Raw genomic sequence first — 21,730 nt, 5'->3', positions numbered from 1 at the left:
GACCTCCTGAGAACTATGTATAAGAGAGGTGCAAGAATCAGTAGACATATCAGAGTAGATTATCGTGCAAGTAACTTTTTGAATCCATGGCTGTTGTTGAAACACTCCACAATAAAAAAAAAGTGTTTATCTTGTCTGTTTTACATTTCCCCTATTCTGCAAAAACAACACCACCTGATGTGTTCCATGGTGTATGTATGCTGAAAATTCCTGATTAGAACCAAAACAAGAGAGCCGGTTATCAGTAAAGGAAGCAGCACTCTTTTCATTAGTCTCTCAAAGAAAAACAACAGCAGCAGTCATATCCTCTGAGTAGAAATGTCTGAGGGGCTTTCTTTTTTTGTTTTCAGGATTTTAGTTTCTGAATTTTGCCAGTAGCTCTGCTATGTTTTTTTAAGCTTCTGCAGATTTTCCAGCTCCATTTCTCATGATCCTTAACCATCAATCCTGCTTCGTCTGTCTGCTTTTTTAATGACTCCTTACTTTCAGCTAATCATTTAAGTTGTTTTAAGGAGTTTTTGGGAATAAAGATAATTTCCCATAAACACACAGCAGCCAGTGTAAATAAAAGGCAGGCCAACCATAACCAGAAAGACTCAAAGGAATACAGAGAAGTGAGCTGTTGCCCTGAAATTCTCTCTGACTGCAGTCCAAATCCTCTTACCTTTGCCTGAAAACCAAGCTTCTCAAACTGGCATATGAAATACTTAAACCCTAATACTTTTTTCACAAATGCAGGGAGGAATGAAAAAGTCTTATTTAGACTGCCTACAACAGCCATAAATTGCAATATCCACAGATGAGAGAAGGATCCAAAGTCATTTAAAAAGAATTTAGCCTTTTATAAGCCAGAACTTTTGCAGGTGATGTCTGGTAAAACAATATTGAAGCAACAATGTTAAAACAATTTAGGATCAAGGATTATTTTGATTAGTTTGTTTTTATTCTATAATGTATGTATTGTGACTGGCAAAGTAAGTATATAAATGTATTTTTAAGCCTTAAACTTCTCTATATTTTGTCACTGTAGAAATCCCCATGCATTTAGGACTTTAGTTAATTAACCAACTCAAAATAGTACATTGTTGTATAGGAAAGAAAATTATACTGTAATTATAGCAGTAAGGGCCGGATCTATCAAAGGTTTGCGTGTATTAAAACGTGAGCTATTTCACTGCGCACGCTAAAAAATGTAAAAACTGATCTATCAACAGCGTGCTAAAAGGATTTGGTCTTTAAAACGTGCTAAATAGCGCCTCTTATCTATTTAGTACTTTTTCTGCAATGAATATGCAATATGGGGCGTTTACACGCTAAAGTGCGTCTTGTGGGAGGAGAACATGTAAATATATTAATTTAGCACTCGCAAAGTGATTTATCAAACCTGAACGCAATTTTGCTAACGGTATCTGACTCTATATTTAACACGTTTCAAAAGAAGGTGCAAATGGTCTGTATGCGTAATTGCGCACACATGGCAGCGGTTATTGTCGCAAGAAGGAGACATGGAAATAAAGCAAGGAGACGCAGAGAACGCATTTTTTCACTCCGTGTGAATATTTTTGCAATGAACGAGGAAACGATCATCAAAACATATCGTTTATCCAGCATTGCCATTTTGGAGCTGTTGGGGGAACTCCGAATGGATTTGGAGCCAGCCACAAGGAGGACCCACGCAATACCAGATATCACAAAACTCCTTGCAACATTGCACTTTTTTGCATCTGGGTCATTCCAGCGTACGGTTGCAGCGAGAGCTGGGATCTCCCAATCTCGTTTTTTCAGAAGTGCTGTCCGACGGGGTCGGGGTTCTCCCCCTGCGCCTGTGGAGCAACGTACCAAATGCTGCGGGGATCTCATCCACAGTCACAGGCCAATACAAAACACCTGTTTTTTTTTTTGTTTTTTTTTTACTGCAGCACATACCACCTTAGGGAATAAAGGTTGCCAATTTATATATATATATATATATATATATATATATATATATATATATATATATATATATATATATATATATATATATATATATTTACTTATTTATTTTTTTTGTTGGGGGTCACTGTAAGATTTAAATTTCTTAATGCACTAGTTTGTACAGACTACAAACTACTTTGCCGCAAACCACAAAACGCGCAAAACCATCATTTAAATAGGGCGTCTCCAACAGTTTTGCACCTGCCACCAGTTACGCAATCACTCTTGTTAAATCACCCGCAAACCATGGTTCAGCCCCTCGCGCAAAATTCCAGTTTGCGAGCGCAAATTACTGCACGCAAAATTGGATCTTGATAAATCCGGCCCTAAGTCTTTTAGGGTGATTTTCCTACAAGCTGTGTACATCTAGACAGAGTATTTGCAAGTTCTTTGGAAAATATGTAAATGTCTGTCTGTCTGGATTGATAGTAGCTCTGAATATTGTCACTGCTTGCCACAGATTGTTAAATTGCTAGAGCTCTGTTTCTGGCTTAGGCAATGCTCAGCACTGGTTTAGAGTTAAGCCTCTGCCCAATAACAATATTACTACTTAAAATTGTGATGCTGATAATAGTAACAACAAATCCACATTTACCCCCTGTCTTCATAACCTTTCTTTCAGCCCTCTCTGTGATATTTAGTATATTGGGAATTTTAACCAGGTCAGGTGATGGCTTCTATGGCAGATTTAACACGTTACATATAAAATGTACATGCAAAGTGCATACTTAAGTACACTAATATGAGTACAATATTCCAAACAATCCTTTTCAACAATAACACTTGTCACACTAATGATGAAATCAAAATATGTTTTGTGATGTATTTTACAGACTTTATTCTCATAAAATGACGCTATCACCACAACGGATGGGGTGGTTATATTAAGAGAGATTTTTTGTCATAAATAAACCAAAACCCAAATGTTCTTATGTTGCCCTACCCTCTGGTTTGTCGCATTCTGTAACCTGGACAAGTTTGCTCTTGCAACTCTCCACTAAAAGCGAGCTGTGCTATCAACAGATTCTGCCACATGAGGTGTTTATCCCTGCAGCCCTTCTAGAGTTAGAATACATCTCCTGGTTGCTTCTCCAAATAATATTTTTTTCTTCAGACTTGTACATTTTGACATTGCTCTGCACTTTTTGGTTTTGTTTAAGTTTTCTTTTTTGGGCTTTCAGTTTTACTTTGATTCATGTTTTTCTGCTTTTTATAGTTTATTGGTTTAATTTCAATTTTGTGTTATTCTCTAATTTTTTATTGTAATTTAGTTCTTAGGTATTGCTTGCCCTCTGCTGCCCTCTTGTGTTAGTCTCTTTTCCCCTAGCTCCCTTCTAGACTGCTCTGTCCACACCTGCTCCCAATCTGCCGATTAGCCTAGCCTGGTTCAGTCTCCCATTTATACACCTCATGCTCAGTCACTGTTTTCTTTTTTTTTTTTTTGGTGCTTTGTATTTTTGATTTTTTAGATGTCTGCCTTATTTTTATTTTTTTCATTAAACCAACAAGAACTCATCTCTGCTTCACTCACCTCTGCATTTGGGTCCTCAAGCAACCTCAACCCCCTAGTTTACGTATTTTGGTTCAAGGTTTCAAGGACCTTTTTTCCAGTCAGATCATTTCTGTTTGTATATGATTGTCATGATCTGGCCTGTTTGCTCTCCCTTAATTAGTAATTCCTTTCACCTGCCCTCTTCCCTCCCTGCCTCATTATAATTAATTCCTCTCACCTGTTTCCTCTGGTTTATATTCAGTTCAGCCTGAGCATTCAGTGCCAGATCATTGCTTGTCTTTCTGTCAGTCTTTCTGTTCAGTTTTTATTTGGTTCATGTCCTGGATCCTGGCAGCCAGTGGAAAGAGGGTTTTAGTGTTTGTCTCGTCTCCTGATCGTCCACTGTTCCTCCCCTGCGGAGTCCTCTGGGTTTTTGGCTCATTATGGGGGGGGGTTCAGTTTTTATCTAAGTAAGCCTGGCTCCTGGGTGGAGACCAGTTTAAAGTCTGCTTCAAGTTCCGGTTCCACGTCCTGTCTCGGCTACCCTCTTCCACTGAGCCTGCCTGTCTGCACCTGATCCTGTCTGCTCCTGTGCGTGACCACCTGGTCATGCTTCTGGTCCCAGTAAGACTCTGAACCCTCCTGGAAGCCTGTGGTTGCATGGAAGTCTGGATCCTGCCACCTCTGTCTGTTCCTGTCTGTTCTGGATCCCTGACCAGGATCAGCTTCCACCATCACCTCTGGGACTGCAGCACTGGGACACTTGTGGTCTGGACTGTTAAACCAGGTAAGTGACCAACACAGTTAATCTTCTATTGGTTGATCGTGGTCACTTACCTGTGTTTCCTCCCTAGAGTGTCTGAGATTGGGCGGTGCCCCGCCCCCCCTGCCTGCAGTGTCCTCGAGCCACAGCTCCGCTTTTGTTTTGTTTTTATTTTAATAAACCTTTTGAACTTTCCTACTGACAGTCTCTCCTGAATACTGGGTCCATCTGTCCGCGATTCATGACAATGATGTATCGTATGTTTCATATCATGCTTTGTTAGATGTTCAAAGCTTGGGATATTTTTGTTAGTTTTATAACTTTATCCATAACTTATCTGGTATCTTTCTTGATCATCATAAGGCTTTTTGTTCACTTATGTACCTTAACCGACATCTGAGACTAACAGAACAATTGTATTCACATTCTTATTATGTTAAAACACAGGTAGACTATGTAGTCAGACTATGAACTTAAGGGGTATCTGAATAGCGAGCGCTAAATAGCTAAACCAACAGTTAAAGAGTTCCGAGTGTGGTCTGAGGCCGCCATGGAGTCACTCCAAGACTGTTTTGAATGCTCTGACTGGAACATCCTCAATGCTGCAGCAACATATGACAACTTATTAAATATTGATGAGTATGCTATGACTGTGTCAGCGTACATCAACAAATACATTGAGGACAGCAGCATCAAAAAGAACATCACCACCCGGGCCAACCAACCACCCTGGATAAATTGAGAGGTTCCGAAATCGCTAAAAGCATGGAACTCAGCTTTCAACTCTTGTGATAAAGACGCACTGAGAACGGTGTGTGCCAACTTAAACGTGCCATCAGATCAGCGAAGCAGAACCACAGCCAGAAAATACAGGGTTTTTTTGGATGATGACAGCAAGACCAGGAGGATGTGGAAAGGCATTCGGATGATGACTACAACACACACTACCTCCCCGGTAGATGCAGCAAACACTGACTTCCTAAATGAAATGAACAACCTCTTTGGAAGGTTTGAGGCACTAAACAGCCTCCAGCAGTGAAAGCTGTTCCACACCAGGTGGAGGAGGCACTAAACCTGGATGTAGCTGAAGTGAGGAAAACTCTGAGGAGAGTCAATCCTCTCAGGGGCTGATAACATACCTGGGCGGGTGTATAAGGAGTGTGCAGATCAGCTGGCTGGTGTCCTCACAGACATTTTTAACACCTAGCTGGACCAATCCATAGTGCCAGCATGCTTCAAGTCTGCCACCATTACTCCAGTCCCAAAGAAGCCTCAGGTCAACTCACTCAATGATTACCGGCCTGTCACACTGACTCCAATCATGATGAGTTGCTTCGAAAGGCTGGTCAAAGTCTGCTGCCAACATTCAACCCGTTCCAGTTCGCCTACCGACGGAACCGCTCCACTGAGGAGGTCTTCTCTGCTGCTTTCCACCTGAGCCTGCTCTCTCACCTGCAGGAGAGGAACACCTACGTGCGGATGCTGTTCCTGGACTTCAGTTCAACTTTCAACACCATCATCCCACAGCATCTGATGGGAAAACTGGAACAGCTGGGCTTCAATAAAACCCCTTAAAATTGGCTGCTAGACTTCCTCACCAACAGACCTCAGTCAGTCCGGGTCGGACAGAACACCTCTGATGTCATCATCCTAAGCACAGTCTCCCCTCAGGGCTGCGTCCTGAGCCCCCTGCTGTTCACCCTGATAACACATGACTGTGCCCCCAGGTTCACCACCTATCACACAGTAAAGTTTGCAGACGACACCACGGTGGTGGGCCTCATCAGTGATGACAATGACCAGGACTACATAGAGGAGATGGAGCAGCTGGTGGACTGGTGCAAAGATAACAGCCTGATCCTGAACTAGGAGAAGACAAAAGAGATCATCTTGGACTTCAGGAAGACTCAGCCTAACCGTGCTCCACTGGTCATCAACAGCTCAGCTGTAGAAGTGGTCAATAGCACCAAATTCCTGGGGGTGCACATCACAGACACGCTCATCTGGAATGTAAACACCACCTGACTGATCAAAAGGGCACAAAAGCGCATGTACTTCTTGCGGAGGATGCGGAGAGCCCACCTGCCCCAACCCATCATCACCATCTTCCACAGAAGCACCATAGAAAGCGTTCTGACCAGCTGTCTCACTGTGTGGTGTTAAGGCTGCAGCGCGTCAGACTGGAAGAAGGTGAGAATAGTAGTAAGAACAGCAGAGAAGATCATGGGGGATCCTCTTTCCTCCATTTAACACATTTCATCCAAGCGCTGCGTGTCCCGAGCCAGTAACATCATGAATGACAGCCAGTCATATGTTTATATTGATTTTTAATGTATTTATTACTGTTTTCAAGGCTGCACTTAAAAAAATGAAATTGTCTAGAGCTGTTTTAAACAAAATTTATTTTTGTATACATTCATCACAATAACAATCATCAAATAATTTGTATACAAAATGACAAAATAAATCTGTCTACTGTAAGTCTAAGTCTAAATGCAAGAGAACTATTGCATACCACTGCAATTGTATTCTACTTTTTGGTGATCCGTCACCCAAAATCCTGTGACAAAAACAAATGTTGTGTGACAAAAGTGATCAAGGTGTATTACTATATTCAAAGACACTATATATCAGTCTTTTTATTTGATTAACTCTAATTCTTAAACATAATTACAGTTCAATACATCATTTAGTAACTTTTAAAGGTTTGAAAGCCTTAATAAAATAATTAAAAAACAGTTATCACTATCTTATCATTTACGGAAAATATTGCATAGCATTAGAATTTTCATAACAAAAGAAAAATCCGGCTTACAAAACCGTTACTAGTGTGGTTGAAAGAGTAGTTTTTCAGTAAGTCACATTACACTTCCTGCAGTTGGCTCAAAATTTACTTTTAGCCCCTAGTAACGCCAGATAAGGTGGTTAAATTCTCAAAATACAGCAAATGGTAAGTGACAGTTTGCAAGTGGAAAAGAACTAATACCTAATATTAATGCCTCAGAAACACGTCATGCAATAAATTCAGCTCAAAAAACTTGCATGGTTCTGTTATAAAACGTGTGTCTAAAAACGACTCATTAAGCTTCCCCTACTAAAGTAAACTGAAGTAAACTAAATCCCTCTGCCTCTGTTGTTTCTGCCAATTATTGAGATTCTAGCCAAGTTCATTAAGAGAGCTTTTAAAGTGTGAAATCAGTTCGATGTGTTCTGATGAATGTAGAGTGAAATATAGATACTGACCTCATTAAAGTAAGCCACTTCCTCGCAGTTCTCTGCTACTCGGCTGTAGAGGGGCAGACCTGACAAATGGAGAAAGAGTTAGAGATTAAAAGGCAGTTGACTTAAAAGTGTGATGATGGCTGAGTTAAGTGGGCAGCTTGGGAAGATTTCTAGAAAACACAAAAATAAGGTAAATAAATGAAATTGTAAACTGTATAAAATACAATTAAGTTTGACTCAAGAAAAATGCAAGAAAAATGAAAATATCGAAGCAAATCTTTTTTCAAAATGAAGATGAGTCCAAACATGCATTTATAGTAAATCAGTATAAACTGGCCAAGACAATAGATTTATCCTCCACTTCCTGCTACTCGACAGACAATTGATTAATTAGAGTCCCTTTTCTGTATTTCAATTCCCAAAGCTACACATATGAGGCTGTTTATAATTCCAGACAGATAGCACTGCTGTAGCAGCATTGCAGCTAACAAAGTATTTTAAGCTTTCTGGCCATTTCTTTGGAGTAGCATTTTGAGGTGATTGTAAAGCATCTTGAACCCATCCAGATACATGCTGCTATCTTTAAAGGGGGCAAAACTTAATCTAAAATAGAAATTAAACAATTCATCTAATCATGATCAATCAGTTACTGAAATAATCATCCAATAATTTGGAAAATCAATCTAACCATTAACTTGAGTGAACAGACTCTAAAGCATGCCATTGGCTGAAGAAGAAAAAAATCTAAAGCAGTAATTAAGTCCCAACTGTACAAAGATATTAACATTTCCATTTAAGATTAGAAACATTCCTAGCTCACTTTCAGATACAAACCAACCAACAGGACATTGTGATCATTGATAAGCAGCAGAGGACTGTCATGATCTTGATCTGAGGTCTGGTCTAAACACTCATTATAATCACCTGCGTATCTCCACCATGTTCTCATTACTGCTCATTTGAGCCACCTGCTTCAGCTTCTATTTAACCAGCCTTCTACCAGTCATCTGTGCCAGCCTGACCTGTCTTTAGACTCTTGCCGGATTTCTACCTGTGTGTTAACCAAACCTGGAACTGTTCCCTGACTCTGTTCTGGTTTTCCCTAGTGCACCTTAATGGATCTCTGACCTCCTGGCTCTGACTACAGAGGATGTCATCGACACTGGCTTTGGCTTCGCCCTCTGGATTATCCTGCTTTCCTTCGTCTGGTCTTTTCTGATCTCGTGCCTGTCCTGCGACCACCGAGACACCAGCTTCTGGGACTCTCTGGGTGCCGCCCGCTGTGTCTCGTTGGCACCCTGGAACCAACCTCATCCTCTGGGCCCGGACTGAATTTTAAGACCAGGTTAGTGACTCACACGTTCATTATAATCCTCCCCAGAAAGACGTGATCACTAACCTTTGGTCTCCTCCTGCAGAGGTTCCTGCCTAACACTGTTCACAGCAGTTCCAACTTTAATAAAAGTTTTGTTTAATCTAACTGTCTTTCCGCTACGAAAACTGGCCTAAAGGAGGACAGTTGTAGTGATTGATGTGGCCATCGCAAATGGTGGAAATATCAGGAAAAAGAACATGAGAGATTGGAGTATTACCAAGGGCTCTGGGAAGAAGTAGAGAGAGCCTGGAAGGTAAAGGGAACTGTAGTCCCCGTAGTCATCTGAGCAATGGGGGCAGCAACCCCAGAGATGTGACTTCAACAGATTCTTGGAGAAACATCAGAGATCTCAGCCCAGAAATATCCTGCTCTAGCACCCGAATGCAAACACATCTACAAATGTATTAACACCTTAGTTGAATATCTATGACTATCTTATGAAATTAACAAAACACTCTCAAGTAAAGTCCAGTTTGGGTTGCTAATATTGCTATTTTTAAGTTGCAAATGATAAATATTACATTATTCAAATAAATCAGTGTTAGTTTAACTGAGGGTTCTTGGAAGAGAATAACAAAGTTGCTAAAAAATCTATCAAAATGTAAAATAGTCCCTTTGCAATCTAAAATTGCTGATGTACTGTATGTGATTAAAGCCAGAAACTGACGATTTAGTTACTTAAGTAGCATACGGTACTAAAAAATTACAAGGAATGCCATAAAAACTGAAAAAAATTGAAAGAAATCTGCCAGATTAACTTTGGAACATAAAGCAAATTAAGAGAAGGTAGTAAATGCAAAAACCAATATGGATTACAAACTGCCCCGGAAGTCACATTTAGTGTTTTTTAATAGCCATGTGTTCTGTTGTTGAAGTGTTCATCAGCTCACTGCACAGCTAACTGATTCCCTTGTGCATGCTGCAGATTGTCTTCACCAGGCTGCTTTGTGCTTTGCTTATGAAATGTCCCACTTTCCTTTGTAGAGTTTATTTGCTTTGAATAAACAAGGATTAATGTGACCGGGTGTGGACAGTCATACTAACTTAAACACACACAGAAATTAATAAAGCTCCCTTTCTTTCCATCTGTATTAATATGTTTGAATAGAAAGCCTGGATGCTGCCCAACTCTGACAATATTATGAATGAGAAGGCTTCATAATGTCTTTTTATTCATCGTAAAGAAAAAAAAAACACTTATGAGGTAAGGCACACATATTGGGAAAAAAGGTAAAAACATACCGAGCCTATTTCGACTTCTTCACGTTTCATCAAAACAAGCTGCTTTTCATTTTCCTGCAACTGTTCCCTTTTTTGTGCCATCTCCTGGATACCCACGTCCCTTTGCAGCAGTTTTTTCTTTTAAACAAAATAAATAGTGCTTTAGAGTCAAAGTGGGAGAAGAGACAACACTCCTCCTACATTATTGATAACAGTGGCCTTTCACTGGAGTGATTTCATCCAACTAAAGTGTGGGTTAAAAAAATTATTATGTGAAGCTTATATAAGGTGCTGCAAACGAAACTAAAGAAAACTTTCTGCCAATCAGCTCAAGTTGTCCCTGTTAAACTACAATCTGCCTGATTTCACAGCATTTCCATCCATGTTTAACTCTGTGCTTAAATGACTTATCTATGCCTGCTAAGGAGCTGCTAAGGATAGTGCTGTGTAGGACCTAAATGTGACATCAACAGACCACTGTACTGATTGGTCATAAGTTAAGGGGAAAAGCTTTCTTTGCTGAGGGAGTGCAGGAAAAATAACCCATAAACCATACCTGAACCAAAGGAAAAATAAGAAAAAGGTCATTTCATCTTTCTGAATTACAAGTGGCTGTACACTATTTATAAACCTACCCCAAACCGTAGCAGGATGTCAGTCTACAGAAGGCTGCTCTCCTCTGTCCACGTATACTCCTACGTAGAGGCAGAGACAAAATGCCCACGAGCAAACTGCCTACATAGGATAAAATGCAAGAAATACCCCATTTAATCTGTGCACTGATGGATTTTGGTGACAGGGGTAGAGATTGAAGCGACCTTTATAGGCGTCCACTTCCATAGAAACGTAAAGGCCTAAGTGAGCAAGTGGGAAAAACAAAGAGGAAGCAATCCTAGTATATAGAACTATATACTTAGGTTCATGCAGTGAAAAATAATCCAATGTTCTTGTCAACAGTTTATGTCCTGTTTTATTACTGTTTAACAGTAGATGGGTGAAATTCCAAATAAGTGTCATTTACCTATGAATTTAATGTCCAGACAGGAAAAAAATATAATTAGAAAACACTGCTACAGCATAACAAAGTTATAAAAAGACTAAAATTTTATATGTTTAGACAAGATTGGAGAAGGGCAAGACACAAGTAAAGCTGAAGGTTCTCAAACATCTCCTTTTATATATTTTCTTCATTAATCGTTCCACAGAATATTACACATTTAATTAAAGGCTCTGCAGGCTATGGTACCGACCAATGAGCAACAAGTACAGAAATGCTGTCCTTAAAAGAAACTGATAACATGGAGAATCCATTACTTGTCAGAAAATCAATTAATTTTTTTTGAAGTCTCATCTTAAAGGCAACCTCAGTTTGTCAATTAAATTTATTTTCAGAGATAATTAACTGGTCACTGGTTCAAGAATGCCAGAGACAAATTTCAAATTAAGTTCTCCTTGCACTGATTCCAGTCTTATCTTCTCTTTTATGAATGAAGGCATTAGAGTTGTTCCCTGATACTGTCAATGTGTTGCTTCAACTAAAGCAGAATGTCAGCCTAAATAAATGTTTGCTTTTGCATAGCAACAAAAAATACAGGTACAACTCAGTAAATATGTGTTCCATAAGACTTTTTTTGGGTCAAACTAAGAGTGCCTTTTAATAACCTTTAAACTGATATTAATCCTGCTTAAAGCATAAAAACTGTTTAGATGAAGGGTGAGATCAGACTATACCTGCTAAGGGAACTGAGATCTTTAAGACTGCAGGGTCGTTCCTGAAGACCTAGCTTTACCTCTATGGTGGCATTAGACATTTATGATGGCGTGGCATGTTGAAGCAGCAGCCCTTTTGCAGCTAAGAGGAAAAGGTAGGATAAGGTACTGAGGAAGGCTCTGTCCTATGATGCCCTCTGGACACGGAGCAGATATTGGGAGACAGAAGGACATGGTTGGACAATATCTTCCACTCTATTCATAAAGCTGTTATGTAGCTGGAGAGTTCACTGAGTGAAAGAGTGCTGCATTCTAGATGTACAATAGACTGCTTCTGCAGACCCCTTCTCCCTGCTGTTGTCAGACTTTATCTTTGCTACCCCCAACAGACCCAGGAAGTGTCTTCAACCATGCTACAATGGCACAGATTATTGATATAATCAATAATTATTTGTACTGTTTCTAAATCGATAATGGGAATAGATGTGATCGACTACAGATGTTATTGGCTTCTTCATTTTTCAAAAACCATTCTTATTGCAAATTTCTTTACAGCTTTCTTTAAATTGTTAATGTATTAGAAATAGAATAGAATTAAACTTTATTGCCACTACACTGTCACAAGTACAGAGCAATGGAATTAATTCTCTGCATTTAACCCATCCCCTTGGGGAGCAGTATGATGCCATTGTGCAGTGCCTGGGGAGCAGTGCGGGGTTAAGGGTCTTTTGCTTAGGGAGCCAGAGTGGCAGGCTGTGGGAGTGGGGCTCAAACTCAGAACCTCTGGGACCCAAGGGCAATGCCCTAACCAATACTGTAGGCCGACACTCCCCTACAATATATTAAATGTACTAGTGTATTAAATCAAACATTCCTTATTTTCAATTCAATAAACCTTTTATAAGTCATCACTGCAGTATTTTTTTCCTTTCTGGTGTGTTTTTCTGTCCTGCTGTACAGCTTAATGTTTAAAATTTTGTTTTCTTTCATATCCTTTCCTTTTCACATCTGTTTTAACCACTGTAACACCAAAATCTTCCCAGTTTGCGATAATTAGGTTGTTTCTATTCTATTCTATTCTATTCTATTCTATTCTATTCTATTCTATTCTATTCTATTCTATTCTATTCTGTTCTTTGATCATAATAGTTAAGTAGTTTCACTTCTTTTATATGATGAACTTTGAAATAACAATCTAATATTTGGAGATGCAGCTATATATCTGAAGAAAAATCACTGGTTATTAACGGACTTTTTTATTTTAGACATTTAATTCAATTATTTAATAAGAAAATTTAATTTTAAATATTTCCAAAGAAATATACAAAATTGACATGATAAAATGTTTACAAAATACACACTGCAAAACATTGTTGAAAAAATATTTTTGTTTAAATCTTAAAGCTATTGATGAACAAAAAATCATTAGATAATATCACACAAACCACATTCTTAAGACACAAGCTAAAAATGTTCACTTTTTTTTTCACAAGCTCTGCTCTTCTGGTGCCATTGTCTTGTAATCTTAAATCGTGTCCCAGCTCCCACACAGCTATCAAAAATGGTTGAATGAACTCCTGAGCTTGTCGTTAAGTTTTCCAGAGGCTTGTTAATGTACTTTCTATTTAATTCAAGATGCACTGAAGCAGGAAAAGATCTATTACCTGTAGAGATGGATCTTGGAAGGGTAATTCTGTGGCAACTTTTCCCTTGGGTAGGAACTGACCATTACAATACAGTGAATAGAACAGGTGCACATACACCTAGGCTGTAAATACTCAGTGCTACCGTTTGGGGTTCAGTTCCCATCTCAAGGCACTTTTAGACATTTTCCTCCTTCATAAAAACTGTCAAATAAAAGCCTAAGATAACTTAAAAGAAATAAGGAAGAATCAAAAGTCTTGTGTTACTCAAGTACTAAGTAATTCATAAAAAAACCTACAGAGATTTTATGTTTTCTGATTATGAAAATAGCCCAACTTGAAATATTACTCAGCTGTAGCTCAGTTATTTTTACTCAAAAACATTTTTTTTTATTTTAGAATACTTTTGCATCTGAATTATATCAAAGGTGAGAAGAAAATCCAACAATTAAAATGCCTGAACCTTAGCTTTATGAAGACACAGTGGGTTAATGATAAGGGAGCTCTTTACACAGCATCATAAATTTAGCTCAACCAGTTAAGGTTACTGCTTTCTTAGGTCAGAGCAGTGATTGGGTTAAATGTTTTATTCATAAGGGGAGCAGAATAAAGATGCAATTCTGTGTTATTTGCTTAAGAAGATTGTGTTTGTCTTTAGGACTTTGTTCTGACAGTGTATCTTACACTTAAAAAAGACTCTTGTACATTTGAGCCCCACTCACCAATCTTACACACATCAGCGATTTGAGATTGTTCTCCTTGACAGACACCTTCCCGTCCAGACAGGAAGTTTTCAGAGCTGAAAGCACTAAGGAAACTCCACTGACAGGTTTTAGGGAACGGCATGACTCAAACAATCCCTCCACAGTAAAGGAGGTTGACACAGACAAGCACTCTGCAGAAACATTTGTCACATTGTATTTAAATGACTTTATGGCTTAAAAACAAACTTTTATATAAACTGTGTGGAGTAAAAAAGGTTGAGATATGTTTGTTCTGAATGTCATGAGTGATAAGAATGATTTACACAGCCTCCTTCATGGCATGAAGGGGAGGACTGTTGTTTTGAGGAGATCCATCTGGCCAGTGAAAGGTATATTAACCTAACAGGGAATGGCCTTGATGAACTCAAAGTTGTTTTTCCTCCAAATGTTCAAGTGTGAGAAAGTTCTTTATGCAAGGGTTGGGTTGGTTCCCCCTGTGTGTGTTGGGAACTTGTAAGGTATAAATGTATGTACTGAGCTTTGGCTAGTCAGAGCCCTATCTCTCCATCTGAGGACAACCAATAAGTTTGAACCTTTTTTCTTGCAAGAAATGCTTCTGTCTCAGCTTCAAAACTCCACAACTGTATAAACAGACACAAAATATTTTTATTACTGTCTGATACCTTATGATGATTAGAATTTATTATGAATTAACTGATTAATAATCAGGAAAGCAGAAGTTGCTTAACAGAAAATATTTTTCAGCAGAATTTAAAGCAGGTAAAACAAAAACTGTTTACTTTAAGGATTCAGAGCATATCATCAACCAAAAAAGTTTTTTTTCAATTATATTCAATCTGTTCTAGCAGCCAAGGAAAAGAACTGAAAACACAACTTGATGAAGAAACGTGACGGAATGTAGCAGCAGCAAGTGAAACCTACTGCCAAAACAAAACTAGAACAATAAAAAACATAGAGGGGGTTGGTTTCAAATTCATATTCATGAACCATTCATTTTTTGAAAAAATAAAAACAAAAAAACAACATATTTAGTTTGGTATTAGGTACCCGTGTAACTAAGAGACAAAATATGCAAAGACTCTTTCATTGGAGGCATAACCAAAGCAAAGAGATAATGCCTATGCTTATGGGAAAAAAACAATACTCTGGCTCAAAGTGAAAATATATGAAGTAGGAAAAATTATGAGAAATTAAAAAACACATGACCTGAAAACAAACACAAGACAACAGGGAGTAAACTGGACCGAAATACACAGAAACAAAGGGGAGGATGAAGCTAAGTAAAATAAAAGCAGGAATAGTAATACACAACAGCAATTAAACTTAGATCAATTAAACAATTCAGGGATACTAAACAAACAATACAGCCCACAAAGTTCTCAAATTCTGGGGCAGGTTTTGGTCTAATAAATAATAAGTATTTGTTGGATTGAATGTCTTGTTTCATGGTGCAGGATTGTGAAGAGTTGCAATCTTGTGGATGTATTGTCAAAATACTTGTCAAAAAAACTTTAAAAACAACAAAGCACAAGGCTGACGAGAGCAATAGTAGTAAAGAAGTAGAGTTACTCTGAACAATCGAAATATAGGCTTGCTGGTAAGAAACAAAAATTGCGTAAGCCACTGATTGCCTATATATGTCTAAGGTATTGGTTTGAGAGATTATTGTCTCTAAATATACTTAATGAATCTTAAGTCTTTCTACTTTTATTATGTTTTCCGATGCAGCTGTTTAATGTCTAAGCCATTTGGTCTTTTATGTGTTTTACTCTTTTTTTAGAAAAAAAAAAGCAAAACAAAGAACGCAAAAACATTCACTAAAACAATACAGGGTAAAAACAAAAAAACACCCTGTATTGTACACTTGCTGTGCTATACACAGTACACCAAGCTCTTTATATTTCACCATTTAAACAATTTTCCTAATGACTTGAGAAAACCTAACTTCATACATTGTCTTCAGTCAGGACATTTGCTCAAAGACCTTTTCTATAGTATTAAGCTTGAATATATTTTAATTTCAATACCATTATCTATACAGTATGATGTTCCAGCCATGCTTGACATTCAGGATGGTGTGTGTTCATGGGGAGGGGTAGTTATGTTCTGCCACAGATAACCCTTTAAATGGTAAGCAAAAAGTTAAATTGTGGTCTTCCAGATCAAATAGTTTCTAAAGACTTTCTTGTTGTTGATCCTAAAGGTTAGATTTGAGGAGTGAACAGGTAAACATCCTGCCTGTGCTTATGATCCAAGATCTGCCTGCTCATTTGATTAATGCTTTCTTCCCCAGCGTATCAGTTTATTTGGATGGCCATATCATGTTAGGTTGCATATGTTTCTATTTTTTTTTTTTTTATATTACAGCATAAATAATGTACCATTGGATGTGCAAAGCTTGGGATGTTGTAATATAACCTGACCCAGTTTTGAAGCTTCCCCACAACTTTATTATTAACCAGCCTGCTGTATTCCTTGCTCTCCACGGTGTTGTTCACAAAATATTCTTTAAAAACATAAACAGATCAGCAGTATTTATAATGAGATCAAACTACACTCAATGCCCTATCTAAAATTAGAGGACTTCTGCAAAGTTGAGCTTATCTAGCAAAAGGCCTCTGATAAAAACACTCACAATCATTATCTATTTTCTATTAGCAAATCAAATCTTTTTATCATAAATATTGTAAATTTGAGGTAATATACAATTATGCTACTTTTGTTGATAAGATAGAACCAATAGAGGGTATAGTTATGTTTTTAGTTTCAAAGAGAGAACACATAAAAGCCCTAATGTACACTATATTGCCAAAAGTATTTGCTCACCCATCCAAATTATTGGAATCAGGTGTTCCAATCACTTCCATGGCCACAGGTGTATAAATTCAAGCACCTAGGTATGCAGACTGTTTTTACAAACATTTGTGAAAGAATGGGTCGCTCTCAGGAGCTCAGTGAATTCCAGCGTGGAACTGTGATAGGATGCCACCTGTGCAACAAATCCAGTCGTGAAATTTCCTCGCTCCTAAATATTCCACAGTCAACTGTCAGCTGTATTATAAGAAAATGGAAGTGTTTGGGAACGACAGCAACTCAGCCACGAAGTGGTAGGCCACGTAAACTGACGGAGCGGGGTCAGCGGATGCTGACGCGCATAGTGCGAAGAGGTCGCCAACTTTCTGCAGAGTCAATCACTACAGACCTCCAAACTTCATGTGGCCTTCAGATTAGCTCAAGAACAGTGCGCAGAGAGCTTCATGGAATGGGTTTCCATGGTCGAGCAGCTGCATCCAAGCCATACATCACCAAGTGCAATGCAAAGCGTCGGATGCGGTGGTGTAAAGCACGCCGCCACTGGACTCTAGAGCAGTGGAGACGCGTTCTCTGGAGTGACGAATCGCGCTTCTCCATCTGGCAATCTGATGGACGGGTCTGGGTTTGGCGGTTGCCAGGAGAACGGTACTTGTCTGACTGCATTGTGCCAAGTGTAAAGTTTGGTGGAGGGGGGATTATGGTGTGGGGTTGTTTTTCAGGAGCTGGGCTTGGCCCCTTAGTTCCAGTGAAAGGAACTCTGAATGCTTCAGCATACCAAGACATTTTGGACAATTCCATGCTCCCAACTTTGTGGGAACAGTTTGGAGCTGGCCCCTTCCTCTTCCAACATGACTGTGCACCAGTGCACAAAGCAAGGTCCATAAAGACATGGATGACAGAGTCTGGTGTGGATGAACTTGACTGGCCTGCACAGAGTCCTGACCTCAACCCGATAGAACACCTTTGGGATGAATTAGAGCGGAGACTGAGAGCCAGGCCTTCTCGTCCAACATCAGTGTGCGACCTCACAAATGCGCTTCTGGAAGAATGGTCAAAAATTCCCATAAACACACTCCTAAACCTTGTGGACAGCCTTCCCAGAAGAGTTGAAGCTGTTCTAGCTGCAAAGGGTGGACCGACGTCATATTGAACCCTATGGATTAGGAACGGGATGTCACTTAAGCTCATATGTGAGTCAAGGCAGGTGAGCAAATACTTTTGGCAATATAGTGTATATAAAGATTAAAGGCAGTGTACCTTCATACCCTGAACCATTTTTCTAAAAAGGAAGGCAATTGCAACCTGAATATTTCTAAGGCTCTCACACAGGAAACATTGGTGAATTTATTTCAAATTATAAAGAGATGAACTGCAGTTCTTAAGCTGACAGTTGCACCACAGAGAAAGGCACGCAGCATCTAATTTCTGACAAGGATGACACGCTTCATATAATATCTGTACCCAAGCGAAATCACTGCACCACAGAGCCTAACACTGAGAGCCATCCTTTTCTCCACTGCACACACACACACAGATATACAAACAGAGCAGAAAAAAGAACAAGAACTGGAGGTAGATTTTGTAGCATCCCTCACTGTAAAGATGATGACACTGGCATTGTTAAACGAGAGTTAAAGAGGCACTAAGCGCCTGTCAGAGAGCACTGATCGCTGTCCAAGGTGCTGAAAGGTGCACACCTACAGTTCCTGTCTCCTTATCTCCCTTACACAGAAAACACAAGGAAGAGTGAATAAAGCCACAGATTTGTCTGGATGCTGTATATGTGTACAGTATGAAAACAGGAAGGAGAAAGAAGCTTTGTACATATCAATAAAAACGCATTAAACAACAATATTGTTGTCTTTGGTTTCACACCAAAACGTGTTCCCCATATATGATAAAAATGGCTTTTATGTTAGACAATTTTGTTATATTGACAACTGAATATAAAAACTGACAATAACTCTCATACTATTGAACATGTTCACACATTGTTTTGTTATAACTACAAACTTCAGTGGATCTCATTAAGAGATAATGTCTGACGAACTCATTGAACATGATAGGTGAAAGACAAATAACACATAATGGTCAAATTTTTATGTGTATATTTTAAGAATGTATGGTATGCATCTGTTTTCACACCCTTTGCTCAATATAATACACTTCAATAATTAGTTAGAAAGCCACTGACACAAGAAAGTCCAATGTCCAGTTTGGCAAAAGTAATTTGTGTAAAAGTGATACATTGTAGAAGATAGTGCTCCTGTCAAGATATGACAGAACAATTGTTTACCCTTTAAGCAAAATGCTTTGTGTTACACAACATTGGAGACAGAGTCCTCACAATGAAACAAGGTGGAGGCAGTTTAATCCTGGGGGAATGGTAATGCTCATCTATAACAGGGAAGCTGGTCAGACCTGATTTGACTAAATAGATGGAGGTCAATTCCGGGCAAACTAGGAAAATAGGCATGTTGGATTCTGCAAAATGACTTAAGAAAAGATTCACATCAAACCAGGATAACTGCATTAAGCATAGAATAGGGGAGTCTGAATACAAAGCATTTCTCAGGTTTCCTTCTTCTTTCCGTTAATTGTTTGTTGAAAAACATGAACTTTTTTGCCCCTTAAATTATTCACTACTTAAATTATTATTGGTCCATTACATGAAGTACCAGAACTTCAAACAGCCTCAACATTCATCCATGCTGCTGAATGTTCCTACCTCTGAATGTAACTTTCGCGATCCTGTCACCTTTCCCCCGAAGGTGAGCCACCGTCTTCAGGTGAACCACTAGAGACATCATCGGTGCTCTCTGGCGGGAGGGAGTAAATTTTTACTCCACGCAGACAAAAACTTGAACCGATTTGGTGCAATCACTGATTTAATGGGAGCCTCTGTTTGGCTCTGGATGCGTTCTGCCCAGAAAACAATTTCATCTCCCGAACCGTGGACATTACAAGCTTGTCTAAGACAAAGAAAGAGTCTAAAACTGAATCATTCAGAGTCTCCAGTCAACATTTTCTCCGGAACTCCGTTTATGCTCCCTGGCGGTAAAGTCTGTGTCTCTCATTCATGAGCCTGGCGCTTGGTTTTACGCTGGTCGCTGCGCAGGAAGGGCGGGGAGGGGGGTGAGTGGGCTTCACTTCCAGGGGAAGATGCTGATGCTCTAATTGCAGGGATAAAATTCAAGGAAGGAATTAAGAGGAGAGGAGCTGATACTCTTTCTTTTATGTGACACTGATTATATGACCATGAAAGGCTATTTCCGACTAACCAATTTCACAAAACTTTGCACCCCATACACAGAACCCTAAATGTAAGTTTATAAGAAGACATGGCTAACTCTTTGATCTTCATCCCCACTGCAAAATTAGTTTTTTTTTTTTTTTTTTTATGGCTGCTAAAACCATCATCGTTATGCCAGCAAGCTATACAGTATTTGATCCTTTGTCTTAGATTAAGCACATACTGCAGGATTCAATATATGTTCCTTGACATTACAGTTGCCAGGCAACTCTGTTTGCCCCATGTATGTTTCTTAAGTGAATTAGGAGAATATCAGGGGTCAGATGAACAAGGTCTTTCTTTGGCTAATGAGCAGCTGTGTTTTGACCAGAGACTGACTGGAGCCCACATATGTGAGATGAAACAACCTGCAGACCAACTGATGTTTCAAATGTCTTCAGGATAAAGCTAAGGGTTGATGAAGGGAGTGATGATGTAAGAGGTGAGAGCACAACCTATCTCCCTGGATAAGGGGGTCCATATAGGAATCCTATATGTTTGATAGGTGAGATCATGCAAAAATATTTATGGTTGTCTTAAAGATAAAATAATTAAAAATTGTATATACTGAATAAAAACAAAAAAAGGCCTAACAAATGTGGACATAATGTCACTGCTTGGGAGTCTCAAGAGCCTTTATGACACTGTAAAAAATGTATCAGTGAAAAGGAGAAAAATGTTGTTAATTGAAATTATGCTTACATTGCACAATATTTATTAGATGCTTTTTCTTTAACACTAAATTGCTCAGAGTGGCCCTTGTCTTTTTACATATTGGTGTGATTGTGGGCTCAATCGCAGATATGAGGATGACATGATCACAAATAACTAATTGCAACAGCATAACAGGCAACAGGAAATGAAGACATCAGAAGATCTTTAAAATGGAGTAACAGAACCAAAAACCATTTGTACAGATAGTTAGATTACCTATTGGTGCACATGTTGAATACGTAAGCAGACGATGAACACCTGTAAGGGACAAGGGAACAAATATATGATGTTGCAAGGGACCAAAATACTCCTATCATAGCAAACAAATTCCTGCCAAGAAGTTTTAGCTTAGGAGGTTTGATTGCTAGTTGTGGCGCTGTCTTCTAAGAGTTGTGATTGGTTTATAGAAGAAGAAAAAATACAGTACTGCATTCCTAATCATTGATGAAAAGAAATTAAACGATAATAGAAAACAGACTTGGTTAAGAGATGTGTATCATGATGTGTGTCTGAGCAGCGGCTTCCATTGTTATTCTTGTAATTTGCCTCCTGGAGGAGAACGGGGGTGAATTGGTCCTCAAATCACAGTGCAAAGAGGCAGACTTTGAAGCACATTGCAGAGCAGATTAATCTGTCTTTCACTGCTTTTACGCACCAGCCTGGATTGTGAGAAATGCCTCATGCAGAAATAAAAGCCTGAGAGGAAAATTCTTCACACAAGTGAACTTCAAGACACAAACATTATATAATATCTCACCTATTTTTTATTTATTTTTTATTTT

General features: G+C 38.9%; 1 protein-coding gene across 1 annotated transcript in view; it reads right to left on the bottom strand.

Moving 5' to 3' along the window:
• otofa (otoferlin a) overlaps window positions 1-20,056 on the bottom strand; it is a 114,036-nt gene extending 93,980 nt beyond the window's left edge. Inside the window, exons 1-2 of the mRNA XM_038281669.1 lie at window positions 19,671-20,056; window positions 7,476-7,534 (exon numbers count right to left, since the gene is read on the bottom strand). Of these exons, the coding sequence (XP_038137597.1) occupies window positions 7,476-7,534; window positions 19,671-19,752 (141 nt within the window). The 5' untranslated portion in view covers window positions 19,753-20,056. The remainder of the gene's footprint in view (window positions 1-7,475; window positions 7,535-19,670) is intronic.
• Between the last annotated feature and the right edge of the window lie 1,674 nt (window positions 20,057-21,730).

This window comes from Cyprinodon tularosa, unplaced genomic scaffold, assembly GCF_016077235.1.
Source record: "Cyprinodon tularosa strain WSP-4 unplaced genomic scaffold, ASM1607723v1 ctg173, whole genome shotgun sequence".
Classification (NCBI taxonomy): Eukaryota; Metazoa; Chordata; class Actinopteri; order Cyprinodontiformes; family Cyprinodontidae; genus Cyprinodon; species Cyprinodon tularosa.
The sequence above is the reverse complement of the archived record's forward strand: the minus strand, read 5'-3'. Positions and strand labels throughout refer to the sequence as shown.